This window comes from Gadus macrocephalus, chromosome 14 (assembly GCF_031168955.1).
Source record: "Gadus macrocephalus chromosome 14, ASM3116895v1".
NCBI classification, from domain to species: domain Eukaryota; kingdom Metazoa; phylum Chordata; class Actinopteri; order Gadiformes; family Gadidae; genus Gadus; species Gadus macrocephalus.
In genome coordinates, this window is record NC_082395.1 from 2,710,461 (window position 1) to 2,729,749 (window position 19,289).

At 47.7% G+C, this 19,289-nt stretch overlaps 1 protein-coding gene across 1 annotated transcript in view; it reads right to left on the bottom strand.

Moving 5' to 3' along the window:
• The window catches only part of LOC132472380 (protein kinase C-binding protein NELL1-like), a 125,715-nt gene that overhangs the window by 90,298 nt on the left and 16,128 nt on the right, over window positions 1-19,289 (bottom strand). The window contains exons 3-4 of the mRNA XM_060071986.1: window positions 14,235-14,385; window positions 4,386-4,556 (exon numbers count right to left, since the gene is read on the bottom strand). Of these exons, the coding sequence (XP_059927969.1) occupies window positions 4,386-4,556; window positions 14,235-14,385 (322 nt within the window). The remainder of the gene's footprint in view (window positions 1-4,385; window positions 4,557-14,234; window positions 14,386-19,289) is intronic.

Sequence of the window (19,289 nt, forward strand, 5' to 3'; positions counted from 1 at the left end):
CTATTCTCCTATAGGTCAACCCCTGAGACACAGATTACAGACTATTCCTCCCTGGCATATATATATATATATATATATACAGTGTTTCCCACAGACCAAGGACCAATGTGTGGTGCGCGGGGGGGGGGGGGGGGGGGGGGGGGCAGCGCAGGCGCAGCACAGCGGCGCAGGCGCAGCACGGCGACGCGGCCGTCAGTAACTCCGCGTTTACATGCGGACACATCTGATTCGCATAGATGTGGAAGAACAGCTCAATCGGAATAGAAAAGTATCATATATATATACGCCTCAATCGGTTCGGAACACAATTCTATGCGGAATAGAATAGGTGGTGTAGTCCGCTATAAATACTTCCGATTAGTTGGGGTTTAACTTGGAGCAGCTGCAGTAGTTCGCAATTGGTCCACTCCGTCTGTACTTTAATGCACACCGGACATTACCGCTGTCAAGGAAATTGGATTTATTGCCTGATTCACGCCTTTGATATTATCACTCCGTAGTAGTTACAGTAGTCCGGTAACTTATCAACCCCAGCGTGTCCGGTTGCTAAGCGACGGGTGACATCGGTGGGTTCATGTGTTAGCATCGTCGCTCTCGCTCCGTGTGTGTGTGTGTGTGTGTGTGTGTGTGTGTGTGTGTGTGTGTCTGAATGACAGGGAGAACGAGTGCTATGCAGAGATGAATGGACGGAACGATTTTTAGATTTCCAAATCGCGTTATTGAAAAAAAAAATATATGTATTTTTTTTTTTTGTAAAAAAAAAAAAAGACAATCAATTCGTGGCGCTCGATGTTGATTCTGTGGCGCCGCGCCACACAATGGTCTATGTATGGGAAACACTGATATATATATATTGTGGCATCCCGCCACGGAGACCTCGGCCTGGACGGGCCCGGGGTACTGTAAAGGACTGGGTATACCACCCCCACCCACCAGCCGGCGAGAGAGCAGCCCTTTCGGCTCCCCAATCAGGGTGATTGGGGGACACCTGGCCGAAAGCTGAGGAGCCATTTTAAAAGGAGGCACAGCACAGCACAGCACGGGTCGGGTGCAGGAAGGAAGGGCTCGTGGCAGCGAGAGAGCCTAGAGGCCCACGGAGGCCCCAGAGACCGCGTCTCCTTCATTGTTTGTCTGATTTGAAGTGAGTGTTAATAAATGCCTGAAATGGCTTATACTTCACACCAAAGTGTCGTTTGTCCGTGGAACCCGGTCCAACCGAGGACCGGGTTACCACAATATATATATATATATATATATATATATATAAACATACATATAAATTGGTATCTGTTTCTGCAGCCAGCGCTTTGGGACAATTTGTACCAAAAATAACCTTTTTTTCTCTTCCTTTAGCGTAAATTTCTTATGCTAATTAAAGGATAATACAGTCCTTGACGAGCATTGTCAGCGGCGTTCTGAGTCCTCGCCCGGCCTCATTACCGCCACAGTGACACGCTTCTGCTGCTCCTTCAACACTCTGTCTACTTCAAACATAATTAGGTGTAAGGCTTTAGCAGGACAACTCTTATTACCCATCATACTTTTTAGCTGAATTATTCCGCCCAAAATGTCCTACTTAATTCCTTTGTACTTTACACTTGAACAATCGTCACATTTTTAAACCTTCTATACAAACTTTATGGAATGACTTAAAACGTGTCCCTTTTTTAATTTTACACCTAGAGAACCGAGATCAACCCAGCAAAGGAAACAACACGGATAACCATAGCAACCACCTTCCACACCATAGCAACCACCTTCCTCACCATAGCAACCCCCAGAACACCATAGCAACCCCCAGAACACCATAGCAACCACCTTCCACACCATAGCAACCCCAAGAATAGTATAGCAACCACCTTCCACACCATAGCAACCCCCAGAACACCATATATACCGCCCAGAAAAACCTAGCAACCACCAGAACACCATAGCAACCACCTAGAATAAACTAACAACCATCTATAACACCATAGAAACCATCCAGAACACCCTAGCAACCACCCAATGCAAACACTTAGCAACCAACAAGAACACCCTAGCAACCACAGAGAACACCGTAGCAACCAAAGGGATCGATATAACTTCCAAGAAAATTATTAAGATTAATAATAAATTGACCGCTAACACAACAACCTGGCCAAGTACTGCTCTTTCTAAATATGCTAATATCACAAGAACCACTTGTGGTGGTGGTTGTGTTTAGCTTGCATCAGCTGGTCTGATCCCAGCAGGGGGGGGGAAGAGCTGGATGACACTAACCAGCGGGAAGGGAATCATTTGCACTTAATTGAGGAGCAAAGTAAGCCATCGACCCCCCCCCCCCCCCCCCCCCCCCAGGGCCAGAGGAGGGGGATCTGTTGAAGGGGAAAGTGGCTGTCTACTGCCGTGTCTACCCAGGACCTCCCCCAGAGAGAAACGTGACATTAGTGTCCAGACTCGGGAGATATCTAGTCACTGAAGCGAGTGGGCTGCAATGACTGTAACTAAGGACTAATGACAGAGAGGGACCGACTCACTGGAGACCGGGGGGGGGGGGGGGGGGGGGGGGCCTGATGGTCACATCACAGATCCAGAGAGGATATAGAAGGTATAGAGTGGCTGTCGAGGGTCCATCGAGGTGGGGTTGGGCGCTGGTGGGGAGGGCAGGGGGCTAGTTTAAATGTTAATGGTGATAGACTATATTTATACAGCACTTCTTTCACCAGTGGCCACTCAAAGAGCTTTACAATTTTGCCTCACATTCACCCACCGACGGCGGAGTCAACCATCCAAGGCGACAGCCAGCTCGTCAGGAGCGGTTAGGGTGAGGCGTCTCGCTCAGGGACACCTCGACGCTCGCTAGGAGGAGCCGGAGATCGAATTAGCAACCTTCCGGTTACAGGTCGACACGCTCTACCTCCTGAGACACACGCCGCTCGAAATGTCACTGCTGAAAGCTTCATAAAAACGTCCTCCTAATTTTAGAGCAACATATGAGATGACATAGGGGAGTGATGAGACCGTAGTTAATAAATGTACTCTGAAAAGAAAAACTGGTGGCACACGCTATCTGTTGCTATCCTTCCTGCAGGCAATCAGCAAATATGATAAGCCCGTTGTAAACAAGCCTGGCATGCTTTTTCTTCATAATGTCTTCATACAAATATAACACAGTATCTCATGGTGGGTCCATCTTCAGTTCAAGGCAGTCCTGCGAGACTCGGTGACATAACAAAGGCGGCTAATTCCCTCTCGCCCCGTCCCCGTCACCCCAGCGAGTGAGACACAAGCCGTCGTGCCGCGAGTGACGGCTGAGTGATGGATACCGCGTTGAGATAAAACAGGACAAGCAAATGGCCAGAGCCGCTGAGGTGAATAAGCAGCGAGGGAATCGATACCGGACACTCGTATTGAATCGTATCCTATAGCTCTATTTTCCCCCGGGCCGTGAAAGAGGTGACAGAGAGAGTCACCTCTTTGTCCCCCCCCCCCTCTCTCGCAGTGGGGGGGTGGCGGCTGGCAGATGATGACTGATACTACTTCAGAGGAGGAGTGAGACAGATTGGCACGATGGGGGGAGGGGGGGGGGGGTTCCCGATGGATCACCGGGGACAGGGGGGGTCACACACACACAAAAGGTCCTCGTGACGGGCGAATCGATGGATCGATTGTTCTGCCGTCGCCTTCCTCTTCACTATGTAAAGCGCAGCGAGGCACGGTGGGATTCACCACGCGTGCAGACTGCTCTCTGCAGGCGCTCCTCGGCGAGGCCTGCGTGCACACATACGTCTGTGTGTTCATGTGTTTTCACACATGCACTCACAGACAAACACACACACACACACACACAGGTCTGTGTGGATGCGGTGCATCTCGTTGCAGCTTCCCCTCACCTGACAGCACACGCATCGGGACAGGTGTGGACAAACATTTACCTTGATGGACGGACAGCTCATTAGGCAGGTCACTACCCCCCCCTTCCCCAGCCCCCACATACGGGACGTCAAGGAAGACCTCCACTTGACAGGTGGCACACTCAAGAAACAGGCATGAATGCATTTATGCATAGATATTAAAACCAAAAATGGTGTGCTGTGCATATGGAATGAGTGTGTGTGTGCATCTCTCTCTCTCTCGTGCACTCTCCCTCTCCCCCCCTCTCCCTCTCCCTCTCCCTCTCTCTCTCTCTCTCTCTCTCTCATGCAGTTTTCCTTATTAATGTAATGTGATGATGGGTTGACCTGCCAAGGGACTACAGATGAAAATTAGCTATTTCGCTGACTCTGGCACATTTACATTTTGACCGTAAGCTAAAAATGTCAATGGATGTGCATCGTCCCTTTTAAACAATTCAATAAAATAAATACCCGCACGCGGCCCAGGGGCTCCCCCTCCCCAGTTACCTGTTGCAGTCGACGTGGAGGAGGAGGTGCGTGGCGCTGACGGTGAGTGCGACCTTGTGCCACTGTCCGTCGGCCAGGCGGTAGGGGAAGGACTCGGAGCGCGGCTTGCCGTTGAAGCGGTAGTGGTAGCGGATCTCCTCCCGCACGCCACTGCTCTCCAGCTCAAAGTAGCTGCACACACAGAAACACACAGCGGACAACAAATTGGCTGTCGTCCTGTTGACCGCCGAAGATGCGGTGTGTCCCCGGTTTATTGCTTCCCATCGCAGACTTGTGTTCCTGATTTAAAACACATGGATGCTGGAAATGTGGCCTTCAGTGGGATGCTTGCCGCGTGTTGTGACATTTGCGTGTAGTTGATATTTTACAGTATATGAATAGCTGACTGCTCAGACTAATTAAAAAGAGAGAGTGTGTTTTCTCTCCACGACCGGCCTCCTCATTTGAAATTGTAAATTATTGAAAATAACCCTGAAGAATACGAGGAAAGGTCCAATTTAAACGTAATTTGAAACCTGTATTTGGTGATTGTGTCCCGATACGATATCTCACTTTGATTCTTGCTTATCTTCAACAAGATTTTATTTCTCGACCAGACGAAAGAATTACAAGCGCACACTCAAACAGGCATGCAGAAACTACTACTCTGGTAACTATGGCTACCATGCACATCGCGATGGATCCATCCCTTGAAGTATTCCCCGATCCTTCCAGGAGCCGAGGGCTGTAGACACGGCAGGGATGAGCGCGTTCGCTGTAATCTACGCCCGCCGTAGTGAAACAATAACCCACACTGAAGGAGGACAGCAACGAGATGGCTCCCGAAGCAAGCCGGTCTCCTCGGCCGTAATTGTGGCAACGTGGGGTCGGGCCGCGCGCTGGCAGCACGGGGCCACGTCCACCCCAGACAGAAAACATTTGATAAACCACAGAGGAGGCTGTGATTCCAATCAGACCGGAGCCCAGCGGTCGGCGCCGAGATCGCCCGAGGCAGCTCCCGCTGACATTTTAGCTGCTCCCCAACTTCACCACATTGTCACTCTCATTCTAACACACACTTATATTAGAATACACTGCGTGTGTGTGTGTGTGTGTGTGTGTGTGTGTGTGTGTGTGTGTGTGTGTGTGTGTGTGTGTGTGTGTGTGTGTGTGTGTGTGTTGCATGCGTATTTGTGTGACTCTCACAACACAGAATATACACAAAAAGATAGACAGGGACAGTTCAATCGGAAGACAGAAAACCAATATCCTGCCTTAAAATTTGGTTGCATGCACACATGCGCACGGGTGCACACGTGCGTGCGTGCGTGCGTGCGTGCGTGCGTGCACACACACATGTCCTACTGAGCTGGAAGCCCTCATGCATATTAATGCACGGGGGTGGAGGAACGAAGAGCTACACCGTGGAATACCAACTACGGCAAATCGGAAGCCGATTCGTCCATCGCTGCATTTCACAGACTCATCGGCTCTCCTGAACACAGCTCCATAAGGCTGCTGCCTCCTAGGATGAGATTTTCAGCTTCTCCCCCGGTATGAGAGGTGAGAGGAGGAGCCTTCCGGGACTCGGCCTGGAGCTCAGAGCCCGGACGCAGCCGCCGCCGCCGCCGCCGCCGCTGCTGTGGCGCTGGGTCTGAGGTTCCTGCGCCCAGACGCAGGAGCGAAGAGTACGCACAGAGTAGTCCACTGGAGCTGGTACACTATCCATCAGCAGGCCCGGCCTCCAGGCGCACACACACACGCACACATATAGACGTTAACATACACGACACACACATATATTCACAGGTAGACACACACACACACACACGCACTCAGGCACACACAAAAAGGCGCACACACGCACACATATAAACATACACGACACACACACATATTCACAGGTAGACACACACACACGCGCACACACAGGCACAAACACGCACACATTGAAACATAAACATACACGACACACACAGGCACAAATACACACGCACAGGCAAACACACCGAGCTCTGACCTCGACGCGTCGAGTGGATGACTCTCAATCAGCCCCTCGCTGCAGGTTGTGTTATTATTAAAACAATTAACGCCGCGCTTATTAACAGGCCTCACAGGGAAGCGCTTAACTGGGACACCAACACCAAAATGCATTTACACACATCCAGCCTCGGCACTGGAGTTTGTTTGTGCGTGCGCAGTGTGCGCGTCTGTGTCCGTGTGTGCGTGTATGCGTGTGTGTCTGTTACAGTGTGTGCGTGCGTGTGTGTGTGTGTCTGCGTCAGTGTGTGTGCGTACGTGTGTATGTGCTTGCCTGTGCGTGTGTGTATTTGCGTGTGTGTTTCTGCTTGTCCAGAGTGTGTGTCCACGCATTAGTCTGGAATGAGCGTAGATCACACGGTGTTGGCCGCTGACCTGACAGTTATTTCACTCACAGCAGCGGGGGGGCCAAACAGGGCTGACACTCGTCAGCAGGAGAAGGCTCATTTGCATAAAACGGAGGACCTGAATGAGAACGAATACGAGGGGCTTCTTCAGCCTCCCCCCTCTATCAGCCAGCCACGCCGGAGCCCCCCTGGGGGGGCCGTGAGTGGGACATTTGTTGATTAAAAATAACATCAACGAAGCATTTCCCCTTTATCCCGCTGATGAAAAGCTCATCACCGTCCTCATCTTCCTCTCTCCTAAGCCTCCTGACGGCGAGATGCATCAACCCTGTTGATGCAACGACAGGCGGCGACTAAAGACCCTCTGACAGTCGGCCCTTCAATCGTTTACCGCCGGCGTTTCTTCAGCAGGCGTTCTCCTTACTTTAAAGGCGTGCTCCCCCGCGGCGCGACTCAATTTGCACCAATGTATATCATTTGCATCGATTGAGTCATTCGATGGAGCACCCGCTTAAACGGCCGTGTCTATCTGAGGCCCCCATTAATGTGCATTCCAAAGCGCCGGTCACACAATGAACCCCCCGTTATAAACGAGCCAACGATCAATTAACAAAAACGCTCAACTGCCAGTGGGTGTGCTTTACGCAGAGTCCCTTGAGCTTGTGTACGCGCATGCGCGCGCACACACACACACACACACACACACACACACACACACACACACACACACACACACACACACACACACACACACACACACACACACACACACACACACACACACACACACACACACACACACACACACACACACACACACACACCACGAGAGGCTTGGAAGACCGGCTATACCTCTCCCTCCAGGAATGACCGCGGTTGCAGCCCAAGGTGACAGTTGAGGCCTTGTGTTCTAATGACTTGGCAACTTCAACGGCGATTGTGTTCTCATTGGCTATTCTGAAATGTGCCTCGACTGGTACACACATTCAGCAGAATCTGACTCGCACACTCAGTGGCAGAGAGACCTCGATGGCTGCGTGGGGGAGAACGAGCGAGAGAGCGAGCGGCCGAGCAAGCGGGCTGTGGGTAAAGATCCCCGCCTCGGTCGTACGCTGGAATGCGTACACCGCTCCACAAACACAGGCTCGTCAATAATTCACCGCAGGCGCTTAAACAGCCTCATCGGTGCAGCAGCAAGGCTATCGCCGAGGCGCGCGCCGCTCTGAACACGTTGGCCGTGAGGTAATTGTATCAGGCACAAGCTGTTGAGTCAAACGCTGAAATGAAGGAGGGGTCCCGGGTAAGACGTTCACGGAAGGAGTGAGATCCAGCGCGGTGACAGTTACCGCTGTTAACTAGCCTGAATGTTCCTTTGATGAAAGGGTAAACACAGCGTGTGAACCTCATCATTAGGATTCCGGTGTCATCCCTCTGGTTTGCGATCTGAATTTGTGTGCGTGCCTCTCTGCGTGCTAGCGCGCTTGTGTGTACGTGTTTCTGTGTACGTGTGTGTACGTGTGCGTACTTGTGTGTACTTGTGTGTGTGTGTGTGTGTGTGTGTGTGTGTGTGTGTGTGTGTGTGTGTGTGTGTGTGTGTGTGTGTGTGTGTGTGTGTGTGTGTGTGTGTGTGCGCTTGTGTGTATGTGTATATGTGTGTGTCTGTTTGTGTGTGTGTGTGTTTGCATACTTGCGTGTGTTTGCGTGTGTGTGTCACGCAGCTCTTTCTTACGGAGGGCAGCTGCTAGCCAATTACCCGCTCGACGGGGAGGTCAAAGCGTGTGTCTCTAACAATGTGATCCAACAAGTGGCCCACAGGCGGAGTTGAGCGTGTCAACCGAGGCAAAAGCATTGTCGACATCATCTAATGGGTGATGCTTTTTGCTTTATTTCCTCGCATTACATCACGCCGGGTTTAATGTGACACACATGATTCTCTGCTTGTGTAAGGAACAACGACGTATGAGGAAAACAAGGATGAAAGATGGGCAAGTTCCTAGTCTATGTCCTATGTCTATATATATCAACTCTGCAGTCAACAATGTGTGTGTGTGTATGTGTGTGGGCACAAGCCACTGAATATACAAACACACTGAACATGGTGGACTACTATAGAGGAAGCATGATTCACCTCCTATATTATCGGAATATCTTTACCATTCTACAAAACCACCTTACCTCAAATAGGTAAATTTCTTTTGATGACGGTAAATGGACCTCTTTTGTTAGAGAAGTGCAGATTGCATTGTGATCAGAAATAGATGTTTTTGCGCTCTAATATCCCTAGATATAGCCAATCAAGTCGTTTTTATATTTAGGTCAGGGCACTTAAAATAAAGTTGGAAAATTGCCTTAATCTAATCGACTGCTGTGTCTGTCTATTTAGCAAAGAAAATGTGCGAAGAAAACCAAATAACTACCAGCCCATCAACGGATCAGAGAAAGTAGGACCCAAACCAATCATTTAGACTTTTCCTTTCTTTGAGCTTGATGATAATTATTCATGATTTTGTATAATGTTCAGATTACATAACCTACACTTGTCACAGAAGAAAATAAATGGCATGGTCGTTAATTCTGGCAGATTATCAATCATCTGCAAGTTCTGCCCCATGCATAAACAAACTCACACTTTATGGCATTGCCCAATATTTACTACCAAGTATTCAAACCAACAGACCATGAAATAATATCTCAAAACATAGCTCTTCACATGTTCTTTACAGATGTATGTGGCACTTGTTACGCACTAATTGTATGTCATACATTCTTGCACTTATAAATAGTACTTAGCATTGTGTAGCATCTTATCCTAGCTAGCTTTGTTGTATACGGGGAATGGGTTATCCTAGTATACATCCTATATAGTAAGTCCTTGGCACTTGGTTCTATGAACATCCTTACTGTACCGACCGTGATAGATTGTTTCTCTTTCTTCTGACAAATGTACTGTGGATAAAAAGTAGCTTTGGATAAAAGTGTCTTCTAAATGCCCTAAATGCAAATGTAAGTGATGTTTGGTTGTGTGGGCTCGTATGATCGTATATCGTTTGTTTAGGGTACCCAAAGGCTACGCATGTAATCTTGAGGGGATCCATGTGACATTGTTCCCCCTCTTTGGCTCAGTGTACGAAAAGTACTCAACACCTGACAGCTTTCTTCTTCTGAGGAATCAGTATCATTTCTCCAGATGTAGGGCTCGAACGTCAGCCCATCCTTCACGTGTTTGGATGTCAGGGGGGGAATGTACGAGCTAGGAATATACTGGAGTACAGGCAGCCTCCCTGGCAGCGTACAGCAGCCGGAGTACCACACACACACACACACACACACACACACACACACACACACACACACACACACACACACACACACACACACACACACACACACACACACACACACACACACACACACACACACACACACACACACACAAACAGTTCATCATACCTGTTTGAGGGGGCAAATACACGTTGGGGTTGAATAAGGACGTGTAGCTAATGGTAACTCCTCAAGTGAGATGGTGAACAAGTTTTTGGCACCGCAGGCGAGCTGCTGGGAAGAAAGTGGAAGGATCGACTATTGGGACGAGCAACAGCACAGGGATAACCACTTGCTCCGGTCGCTCTTAAAAGGGGAAGGAACCCCTTCACCAATGTGTACACCAGCGCTAAACTACTCTTACAGAAATATGTAGGCATACGGAGAAAAATAAGACAGAGGAACAAAGCGCCAAGCATCCAGACTCAATGGATTCTGTTGGTTCTATTTCTCAGTTTGAAAAATGACTGACAGGCTGCCCAAGGGTTCAACGTTGTCCAAATTGATTTCACAAAAAGTGTTTTTTATTTCATGTTGGAATTTCCTCCAGGTATCAAAAGGTGTGATATCTAAAGAATCTTAAAGTACGGGCTTGGTCAAATTGAAAGACTTCGTATTTTGAAGATAAAGAAAGTAATGAAAGGTGACCGTCATCATTAGATGTCTGCTGATACCCATTTGGTTCTTATTGAAAAAATCTCTATAGCAATAAGGAAATATCTCAATTAATCAAATACAATTTTATAAAAAACGATGGAAGATAAAAGATTGAAGTCAGCTCGAAAAATACTGATATGCCATCGAGCTTCGGAAATTGAAGATTGCCGTTTAGAAAAGGTTAATTAAAGAAATGATGTCCAGCTTACGTAAAGATTTTGAAGCTACTGAACATACAGAGTAGGTCTCAAATCAAGCAAAACCAATTAGTAGATAAGTAGATTAGCTATCGCTTGAGGAAAATGGATGCAGCACTGCTGTAAAGCTTTCTCTGGTGGTAACGATGAATGGATTGTCATTAAAACAACACTGCATGCAGTGTAATTCTCCGTAAATGCATGATGGCTAATCGTATGGATCTCCATTTCAATAGCCCGCCCCTGTCTTCTGGCCTACTCCGATAGTCTCCTTCCATGTGATCCCCCTACAGTGTGAGCCAAGGCACAATTCCCTGTATGACAAGTGACTGTTGGTATTCTTAACATATGGGGAGAAATAGACGAGAGCAGGCGAGAGAAAAAAAGAGAGATAGAAATAGAGAGGGACACAGAGGGAAGAGCAGGCGAGAGAGAGAGAGAAAGAGAGGGAGAGAGCTGGCGAGAGAGAGAGAGAAAGGGAGAAAGCAACAGAGGGAGGAAGCAGGCGAGAGAGAGAAAGCGAGAGCAAAAGCCAGCCCAGAATAGAACCAGCAGTGCAGGGTGAAACATCATGTGAACAGAGCAGGTGGCAGCACTGGCTGTGCGCCATTGATGTTTGGATGTGGTTAGTTGAGAGGAACAGGGAGAAATGGCAGGCTTTTAGTTTGATCACGGTCGTGACACCTCTGCTGCTGACAATGGGAGCCACTGCAAAGGCCCGCGAAATAAACTGCTTGCATTGCCAAAAAAATAACAGAAAAAAAATAGAAAAGGCGACATATGTTCTGTACAATCCGAAGCGGGAATAATAAACCTGTGGTATTCCTGGGCCTTCGGCCAGGAAAAACGAATCCCGGTGGAAGGTTTCTCTTCCATTTCTTTACCTGTGAGAATGGAAGTGAAGGATGATGGGAGGATATTATCAAACTGGGAGAGGGAATAAAGGAGTTGGGTCCAGGCGGGGGAGGTTTGATTGTGATGGGAGCGAGGCAGAGAAGGGGAGAATGGGACAGGGGGGACGCCTGATTGGAATTGTCGCCGCGGCGAGAGCTGTCGGTCCGATGGCCGGCTGACTGAAAGGTCCGCCATGATGGGAGAGAACCAGGCCTCTGACGGGGCTGATGGGGCCCTTGGAAGAAAAGCTGCACTGGTTCTGGGGGTTAGAGATGGATGTGTCAGTCCCATGGGCCCTAAACAGACACAACAGGGGGTTGTCAATAAAGTGTCAGATGGCAAGATTTAATTTCAAGAAATCCACTGAAGTAAACTATTAGGAGGTAGAGCGGGTTGGCTGGTAACCGGGAGGTTGCTAGTTCGAACCCTGGAGTGTCGAGGTGTCCCTGAGCAAGGCACCCTAACTGCTCCAGACGAGGTGGTTTTCCCCTTGCGTGGCCGACACCGCCGTCGGTGTGTGAATGTGTGCATGAATGGCTGAATAATAGGCAATATTGTAAAGCGCTTCGAGTGGCCACTGGTTAGAATAGCGCTGTATAAATGCAGTCCATTTACCATCCATTCGATACTACATAAATGTTTTATAATAGGACCCTATATAATAACCGTGTTCCAGGGTGAGATAGTATTTCAACAGAGTTGAACAGCATATTCGCAGAACATTTCAAAGATACAGAGTGAGAACTGGTGCGATGGTTTCCAACAGGTTCAGGGGTCATCAAAGTGTCCCAGAGACGGTCGCTCCCTTCCTGCTTGCACATCAGACCGCTCGATTGCGTCCGAGTGTCGTTGAGCGTCTCTTTATGGCAACATTTGCTTTAGTCCGACGGTGGATGGCCGCTAAATGTGCGCGCATGCCGTGGTGCATGTGGTCTCGCTCTGCTGCCTTCAGCGGTAGATTACAGTCAGTTGGCTTCAATTAGCCTTGCTGTTGTTTGGCCAGCCTGCTGTGCAACAATTACGCCTGCAGCTAATGAGTGTGTGCTTGTGCGTGTGAATGCATGTGTGAATGTGCGCGTGTGTGTGTGTGTGTGTGTGTGTGTGTGTGTGTGTGTGTGTGTGTGTGTGTGTGTGTGTGTGTGTGTGTGTGTGTGTGTGTGTGTGTGTGTGTGTGTGTGTGTGTGTGTGTGAGAGAGCAAAGAAGAAAACAGAGGGGGCCATAAAGGCAGAAAATGGCAGGAGATAAAAGGTGAGATACGCATCCCAGAGGGAGCTAGAGAGACGGAGAGAGATAGAGAGATAGAGAGACAAAGAGAAAGAGAGGCCAAGAGACGGAGCGAGAGAGATAGAGAGACAAAGAGAAAGAGAGGCAGAGAGACGAGAGGGAGACGGAGACGGAGCAGGGATGGAAATGTTCTGGGTTCTCAAGGTGACCTTGGTACAACACACAGCAGGGACGAAGTATGAGTCTGGCCCTTTTCACAGGGAACATAGCATACATGTCCATGCCCACACACAATAGAACACATGTCCGCGCTGACAACACCTCGCACACTTAGCATTCAGGCCCCACACCACGCCGTCGTTCCATGGCAGTTCACTTTGCCAGGGTTCTTTAGAGAACTGAAAGCTGTTACCTTTAAGAGCAGGATTCAGGGGGAGAAAGGGTGAGGGAGGGTGGGAGGGGAGTGGGAGGGAATCAATGCTGCCTGCCCTTTAAAAACAATTTGCCCATATAGATCCCCAGGTGGGATAGGGGGGAGGGGGGAGTCTAACTCACAGGTGCCACTCAAGTCAGACCTGCGGCCTTTCCCACTCTGTAATCATAACCGATTCATTTCAACGCTAGTTTTTGCGAAAACAAGAAAAAACCTGCAACACCCATTATCGCTGGGAAAATTCAGAGGAAAGGCTCGGAGGAAATGTGTACCCGGTAGCGCGGCTAGGCGACTGCGTGACAGCTCCATTACAAAGTTTTATGTCTGAGTGGAGCTTGAACCGGGGCAGCGGCACATATTCATGATCCTACACTGATTATGATTTATAGGGGCCATTCTGAGTGGAGAGTTAACATACATAAAGTATGTGCAGTGTGTCCGCTCTGATCCCCCTTTCTGTCATGCTATATCTTCCGTTTGCACACATATTTTATGATTAACCATGGTCCTACAGCATTTGGGAGACCTGATTCTTTGTCAGGGGGTTGGAAGACAGACTGGGAGCAATCATAATGACATTGTTCTTTACTTGATCAAAAGTCTCTACAATTATGTTTAAGAGGCAGTATTTCTCTCAATAACACCCAGCTGTACCCTTGCTTACTGTGTCTGTGCGCGTGTCCGCGCATGGGTGTTTGTGCATGTGCGCATATCTGCGTGTGTGCGGGCACGTGCGCAGGCTGGTGCATTTCATACCTGTGCTCCGACTCGTGGATGGAGAAGATGACTCCAGAGGTGGACGCCTTCTGCTGGATGGAGGCCAGGAAGGTGAACTCCGTCTTACTCCGGAACATCTGCACCACCCTCTCCGTGAGGTGTTCTGGAGCATACACGGCTCTCCCCACATCTGGAAAGACGCAGCAGAAGAGGGGACTATAAAAGGAGGGGATGTGATACGGCTGCGTCTGCCTCCCCTTGTATACGGCGGATCGCTCCATTAGCCTGCTAAGCATGCGACGGTCTGAGGCTGGAGGCGGGTATTAGGAAGAGGGATGAGGGTAATGGTGGAGAACACATCAGCGCCTGGAAACCCCTCACCTGTGTCAGCCATTTTTACCGTACCCGGGTTTGGGGCATCTGATCATTTGCATCTGAACATTAAAGCCTGGAACTATAAATGATCCAACACGAATGATGACACATTTTCACATACATATTGTGGTTGTATTATAGGTATAGCAGTTCAGCTGTGTCCCAGTTTGGTTTTATTTCATGTGTTTTCGGTTCGGTTCTATATAGATAGATATAATTTTTTTTCTAACCCTTAACCAAGAGAAGGCTCACTATGGCATCAAATCCTACATTCCTCCAACAATAAACGTTGCACAAAGTGAAACATGCTGTAAAGCACAGTAATCTTAACCATGTATTTAAGTCTGTGGGATATGGTTGTGAACACTATGAACTCCTTTGGTGATTCTATTGTATCGGTCTGAGTTGGTTGGAAGATGTTTGCTGAAAGTTCAGAGAAGTTAGTAAGGAGGTAAGTGGTTTACATTGACATTTAGCAGACATTTTCATCCAAACAAACGTGCAACCATTTATACACATATTCACACACCGACGGCGGAGACAACCATGCAAGCTAAGAGCCAGCTCCGGAGAGGTTAGGGTGAGGTGTCTTGCTTAGGAACAACTCGACACTCAACTAGGAGGAGCAGGGGATCGAACAAGCAACCCTTTGGTTACAATTCAACCCGCCCTACCTCCTGAACTAAGCCAACCTTGTTGTTTAGGTCTAGCCCCCACCGAAATCTCTCCTACGGCCCTGGACAGTTTGAAGTTTGGATGATGATTCCATATACGCCTCAACATGTTGACCCACTAGTATGGGCAGCACAAGCGCATGTCAGGCATGGTCACTGATTCATCCATCACATTTTGTGCTGGACTTGGTCAACGCAGAATCCTAATGTTGCAGGACTTAAATGACAATGGAGGAGGTAACAACTACTGGCTCTCTCCGGTCACCATTCTCTACCTCCATGCAGTGAAGTTAGTATCATATTGGATGTTTGTCAACTTTACTTTGGTCTCTCACTTTCTGTTTCCTACTGACCAGCAATCAGCGCAGTGACTGACGATATCTATGGTCGGTGTCGTTTCTTCGTCAGTATATAATAGCGGTAAGGTATAAAGTCCTGCCACAATTAATCAACTATCACTGTTTGTAATAATTATGGTTGTGCCTCGAAAATCGGCCAAAGTCAATGGCCTCAATTCTTTTCTTTGCCTTGCTGAACTGTGCGTGTTTGCCGCGCGCTCCAAACCGCATGTACCTACATTTGACAGAACCGTTACACTCCTAGCATGAATTATGCATGTACAGATAGACAAAAATACTTGACTTCTCAATGGCCTCAGCCTGCCATGTGTTTTTTGTATTTGATGGATGAATGTGCTTGTGCAGACCAAGAGGACAGATTTGACCTAGAGCATCGCGGTTCGGGCTGGAGGTGACAGACTGTCCCGTCTAGGTGGAGCCGGTGGCTGGCGAGGGCTTTTAAAATTCCCTTGGGTGACCTGTCCAGACATTAAGACTACAGCCCGCTGAAGGCATTCCACACAGGCCTTCTGGGTCACACACACACACACACACACACACACACACACCCTATCAGAGTCCTCTGAATAATTGTAAACAAACAATGCTGTGACATGCAACAAGCGGTCACGCACACAACTCTGGGAGCTAGATATATATATCTATGCCCTCAGAAAATTAGCATGAAAATTCCCATAGAGTGATTGTTGAGCAATTATCCGGCTTTTGATGAATGCCGTCTCATTCCACTCCAATCAACCCAACCTCTCGCTGGCTATTTGCCTCTCACACAGACGTTACATTTTCAAGTTTAATTATCCAAAAAACAACAAGAGACAAAAGTGTCAAAATTAAGATTCTAGACATTGAGGTGTCATGCTGCTCGACTTATCAACAGTGGGCAATTAGTTACCAAGGCTGTCAAAAAGTTCCCAAGTTTCCGGCACCTTTGCCGCAGGTGGCAGTTACAGTATGTTTAGTCACATATGGTGTGAAAGCGCCTTTCGCTGTACATTCAATACATAAAGCAACAGATGCTATGAAAGCGACAGGAAGTCACAATGACAGGACGTCATTGTGCGACGGTAAACAGGGAAAGTCAGCAAAGACAGCAGCGTCAACCAGCTAACTTTTCTCTCATCAATCGAGCACAAAGGCAAAACGTTATGGATCGATTTGAAAAAGGATTCGACCTTGTATAAAACTGCAGCAAGCAACATCAACACCCAGCTACAATGACAGTGTTTTTAGTGTCAACATGTCTGGATGCCGGTTTCTTAGAGGATAACTTAATGTGTATACTCCACACATTAACATGCTCATCCACGTCTACCCAACCACATCCTTCTGGCCTGAACAGAGCAGCCACGTCAAGGTCAACTTCTTGACAAACGTTGTGAAGAGGTTGTGCGTCCATATAATCTGTCAGCAACTAGTGGATACAAGAGATTGTGTTTAATAAATCGAGATATTTATGTTTTCTGTATACATGGACGCAACAAAGTTGATTAATCGATGGACTGAAATTAATCAAATTTTGACAATTGATTTATCCTCCAAGTAATTTGACAGTATAAAGGCTTTATGGATATCCGGCAATATTTTTGGTTCATTTACTATGAGGCTACATTTGACGTGATTTGGCGCAATGTTATTATCAAAGGCTGGTCGGTTGGTCCAAGCTCAGGGTAACTGGTGCACCTCACATGAACCGGAGCCAGGCTGCAGGATCTGCATGTCCAAGTAAGCGGCTAACAGAAAGCACATGCCTACCCTGCAGACTTCCCTTATAGAGCCACAATGATGCATCTGGAATTGAACCACTCTGGGACAGTTGAATCAAGGTAGGCCAGGCAAATGCCAAGTTACAGGTATCTCGGCCTACTCCTTTACTGTTGCAGTCCCATTTAAATATTTGGTAGATTGATCATTACAAAATGAGGAGTCATCATTGCAAGCACATTGAAGACAACACCTTTGACTCTGGTAACTCTGATGGCATTTGCTACTATTAATGCTAACAACCAACGTGTGTTTAATGTATCGTTACCTTTAAGGAAACGATACCCGTTAAAACACATTTCCAGTTTCAGTTGGACTAGCTGCCCCTTGGCTCATTTGAGCTTTAGTACCTCGGACGCGCCCACTAAATACATTTAATGTAATCTCGATCGATCTTTTAACATTTGCTAAACAAAACCTGCTTGTAATGAGGTCTCTATACCCAGTCCTAAGGTCAAAGGAGCTACTTTTTGGTCGGAACATAGATTGTAAGAGCTTGACATAAGGGCACTCGCTGGAGGGGGATGAAGGAGGAGGAAGGAGAGGCTGGAGGCTGAATGGACGGTGAGTCAAACAGAAGAGGAGGTCTGAACTCATCCACATTCTTCTATCCCGTTTGAAAAACTCCTTGCTTACTGAATCATAAAAAGTTGGTATGCGTAGGATTCAGTGGCATAGCGGTAAGGTTGCAACTAGTTTAGGCTGCAATTGTATCAACTACAGTACGTACTTCCAAAGATAAATAATCGTCAACAACATTAAGCAGCCAATTGTCAAGTGATGAGGTTCTTCGACAGATATAGAAATTGCAATTCGTTTTTTAGTCAGACTTTAAGTCATATATTGAAACTATATAGCTACGATGAAACAATTCAAATGCTTCCTCTACAGCCCTTTGTCCCTTCCGGGCTGCTGTAGAAGCACGCCGAGGCTTCTGGGATGTTGAAATACCGGGTTCACTTTAAGGTAACGAAAACAGGATGATTCATATTTTGTTTGCACTAATTAAAACATACTTTCGAAAATGATATTCCATTTCCGCAAAGGCCGTTCGCTAGATGCTACTAAATTCTACACATCGCACCTTTAATGAATCTGAAATGAATGAAACATTGAGAGAGAAATCATGAGAGCGAGAGCCGGAGCGAGACAGAGACAGAGAGAAAGACGGAGAGAGAGACAGAGACAAAAAGACAGAGACAAAGGGAGACACACACAGAAAGCCACACAGAGACAGGTATGTGGGCAAATAAAGGCGCTTCTCTATCAAGATACTTCTCCTAGATTCTTCATCAGTCACATTCAGAAGAGAGACAGCGGCAGTGAGCCGAGCCAGGGAGACCGAGGGGAACATACTGTATATAGGAGAGGTAAACTTGGATATTGGCAAGAAATTGGCATAATAAACCCTCACTTTATGAATTCCCCAGAACGCGCCATGACAGCATTAGCATACTGGCTCTCCATCACACAGTGCACATGCATTATTTGAACAGAAATGTGCAAAACTTGTCATGGGGGAATTGGCCTGAACTTGGGTGTTGTGTTCTCATGGAAGCAAACTCCCTAATCACATACTGTACAATTGTTACACGCAAGATGTTACACACATGCACTAGAACAAACAGACAATCTAATATTCGAGGGTGTCAGACTGGATATTAATAATGGTGTGTGTGTGTGTGTGTGTGTGTGTGTGTGTGTGTGTGTGTGTGTGTGTGTGTGTGTGTGTGTGTGTGTGCGCGCAATCCCCCCGTGCACCGGTTTGGGTTTAACACCACAGCTGGTGCTCATTGCTTTCACAGTCACACAATTACACTTTGCTCGGATAGGCACAGACATACACACGCAAACACCCCACACCCCACACAACACACAGGTACACACACTACCACACATTCATGAAACACACAAAAACACAGTAA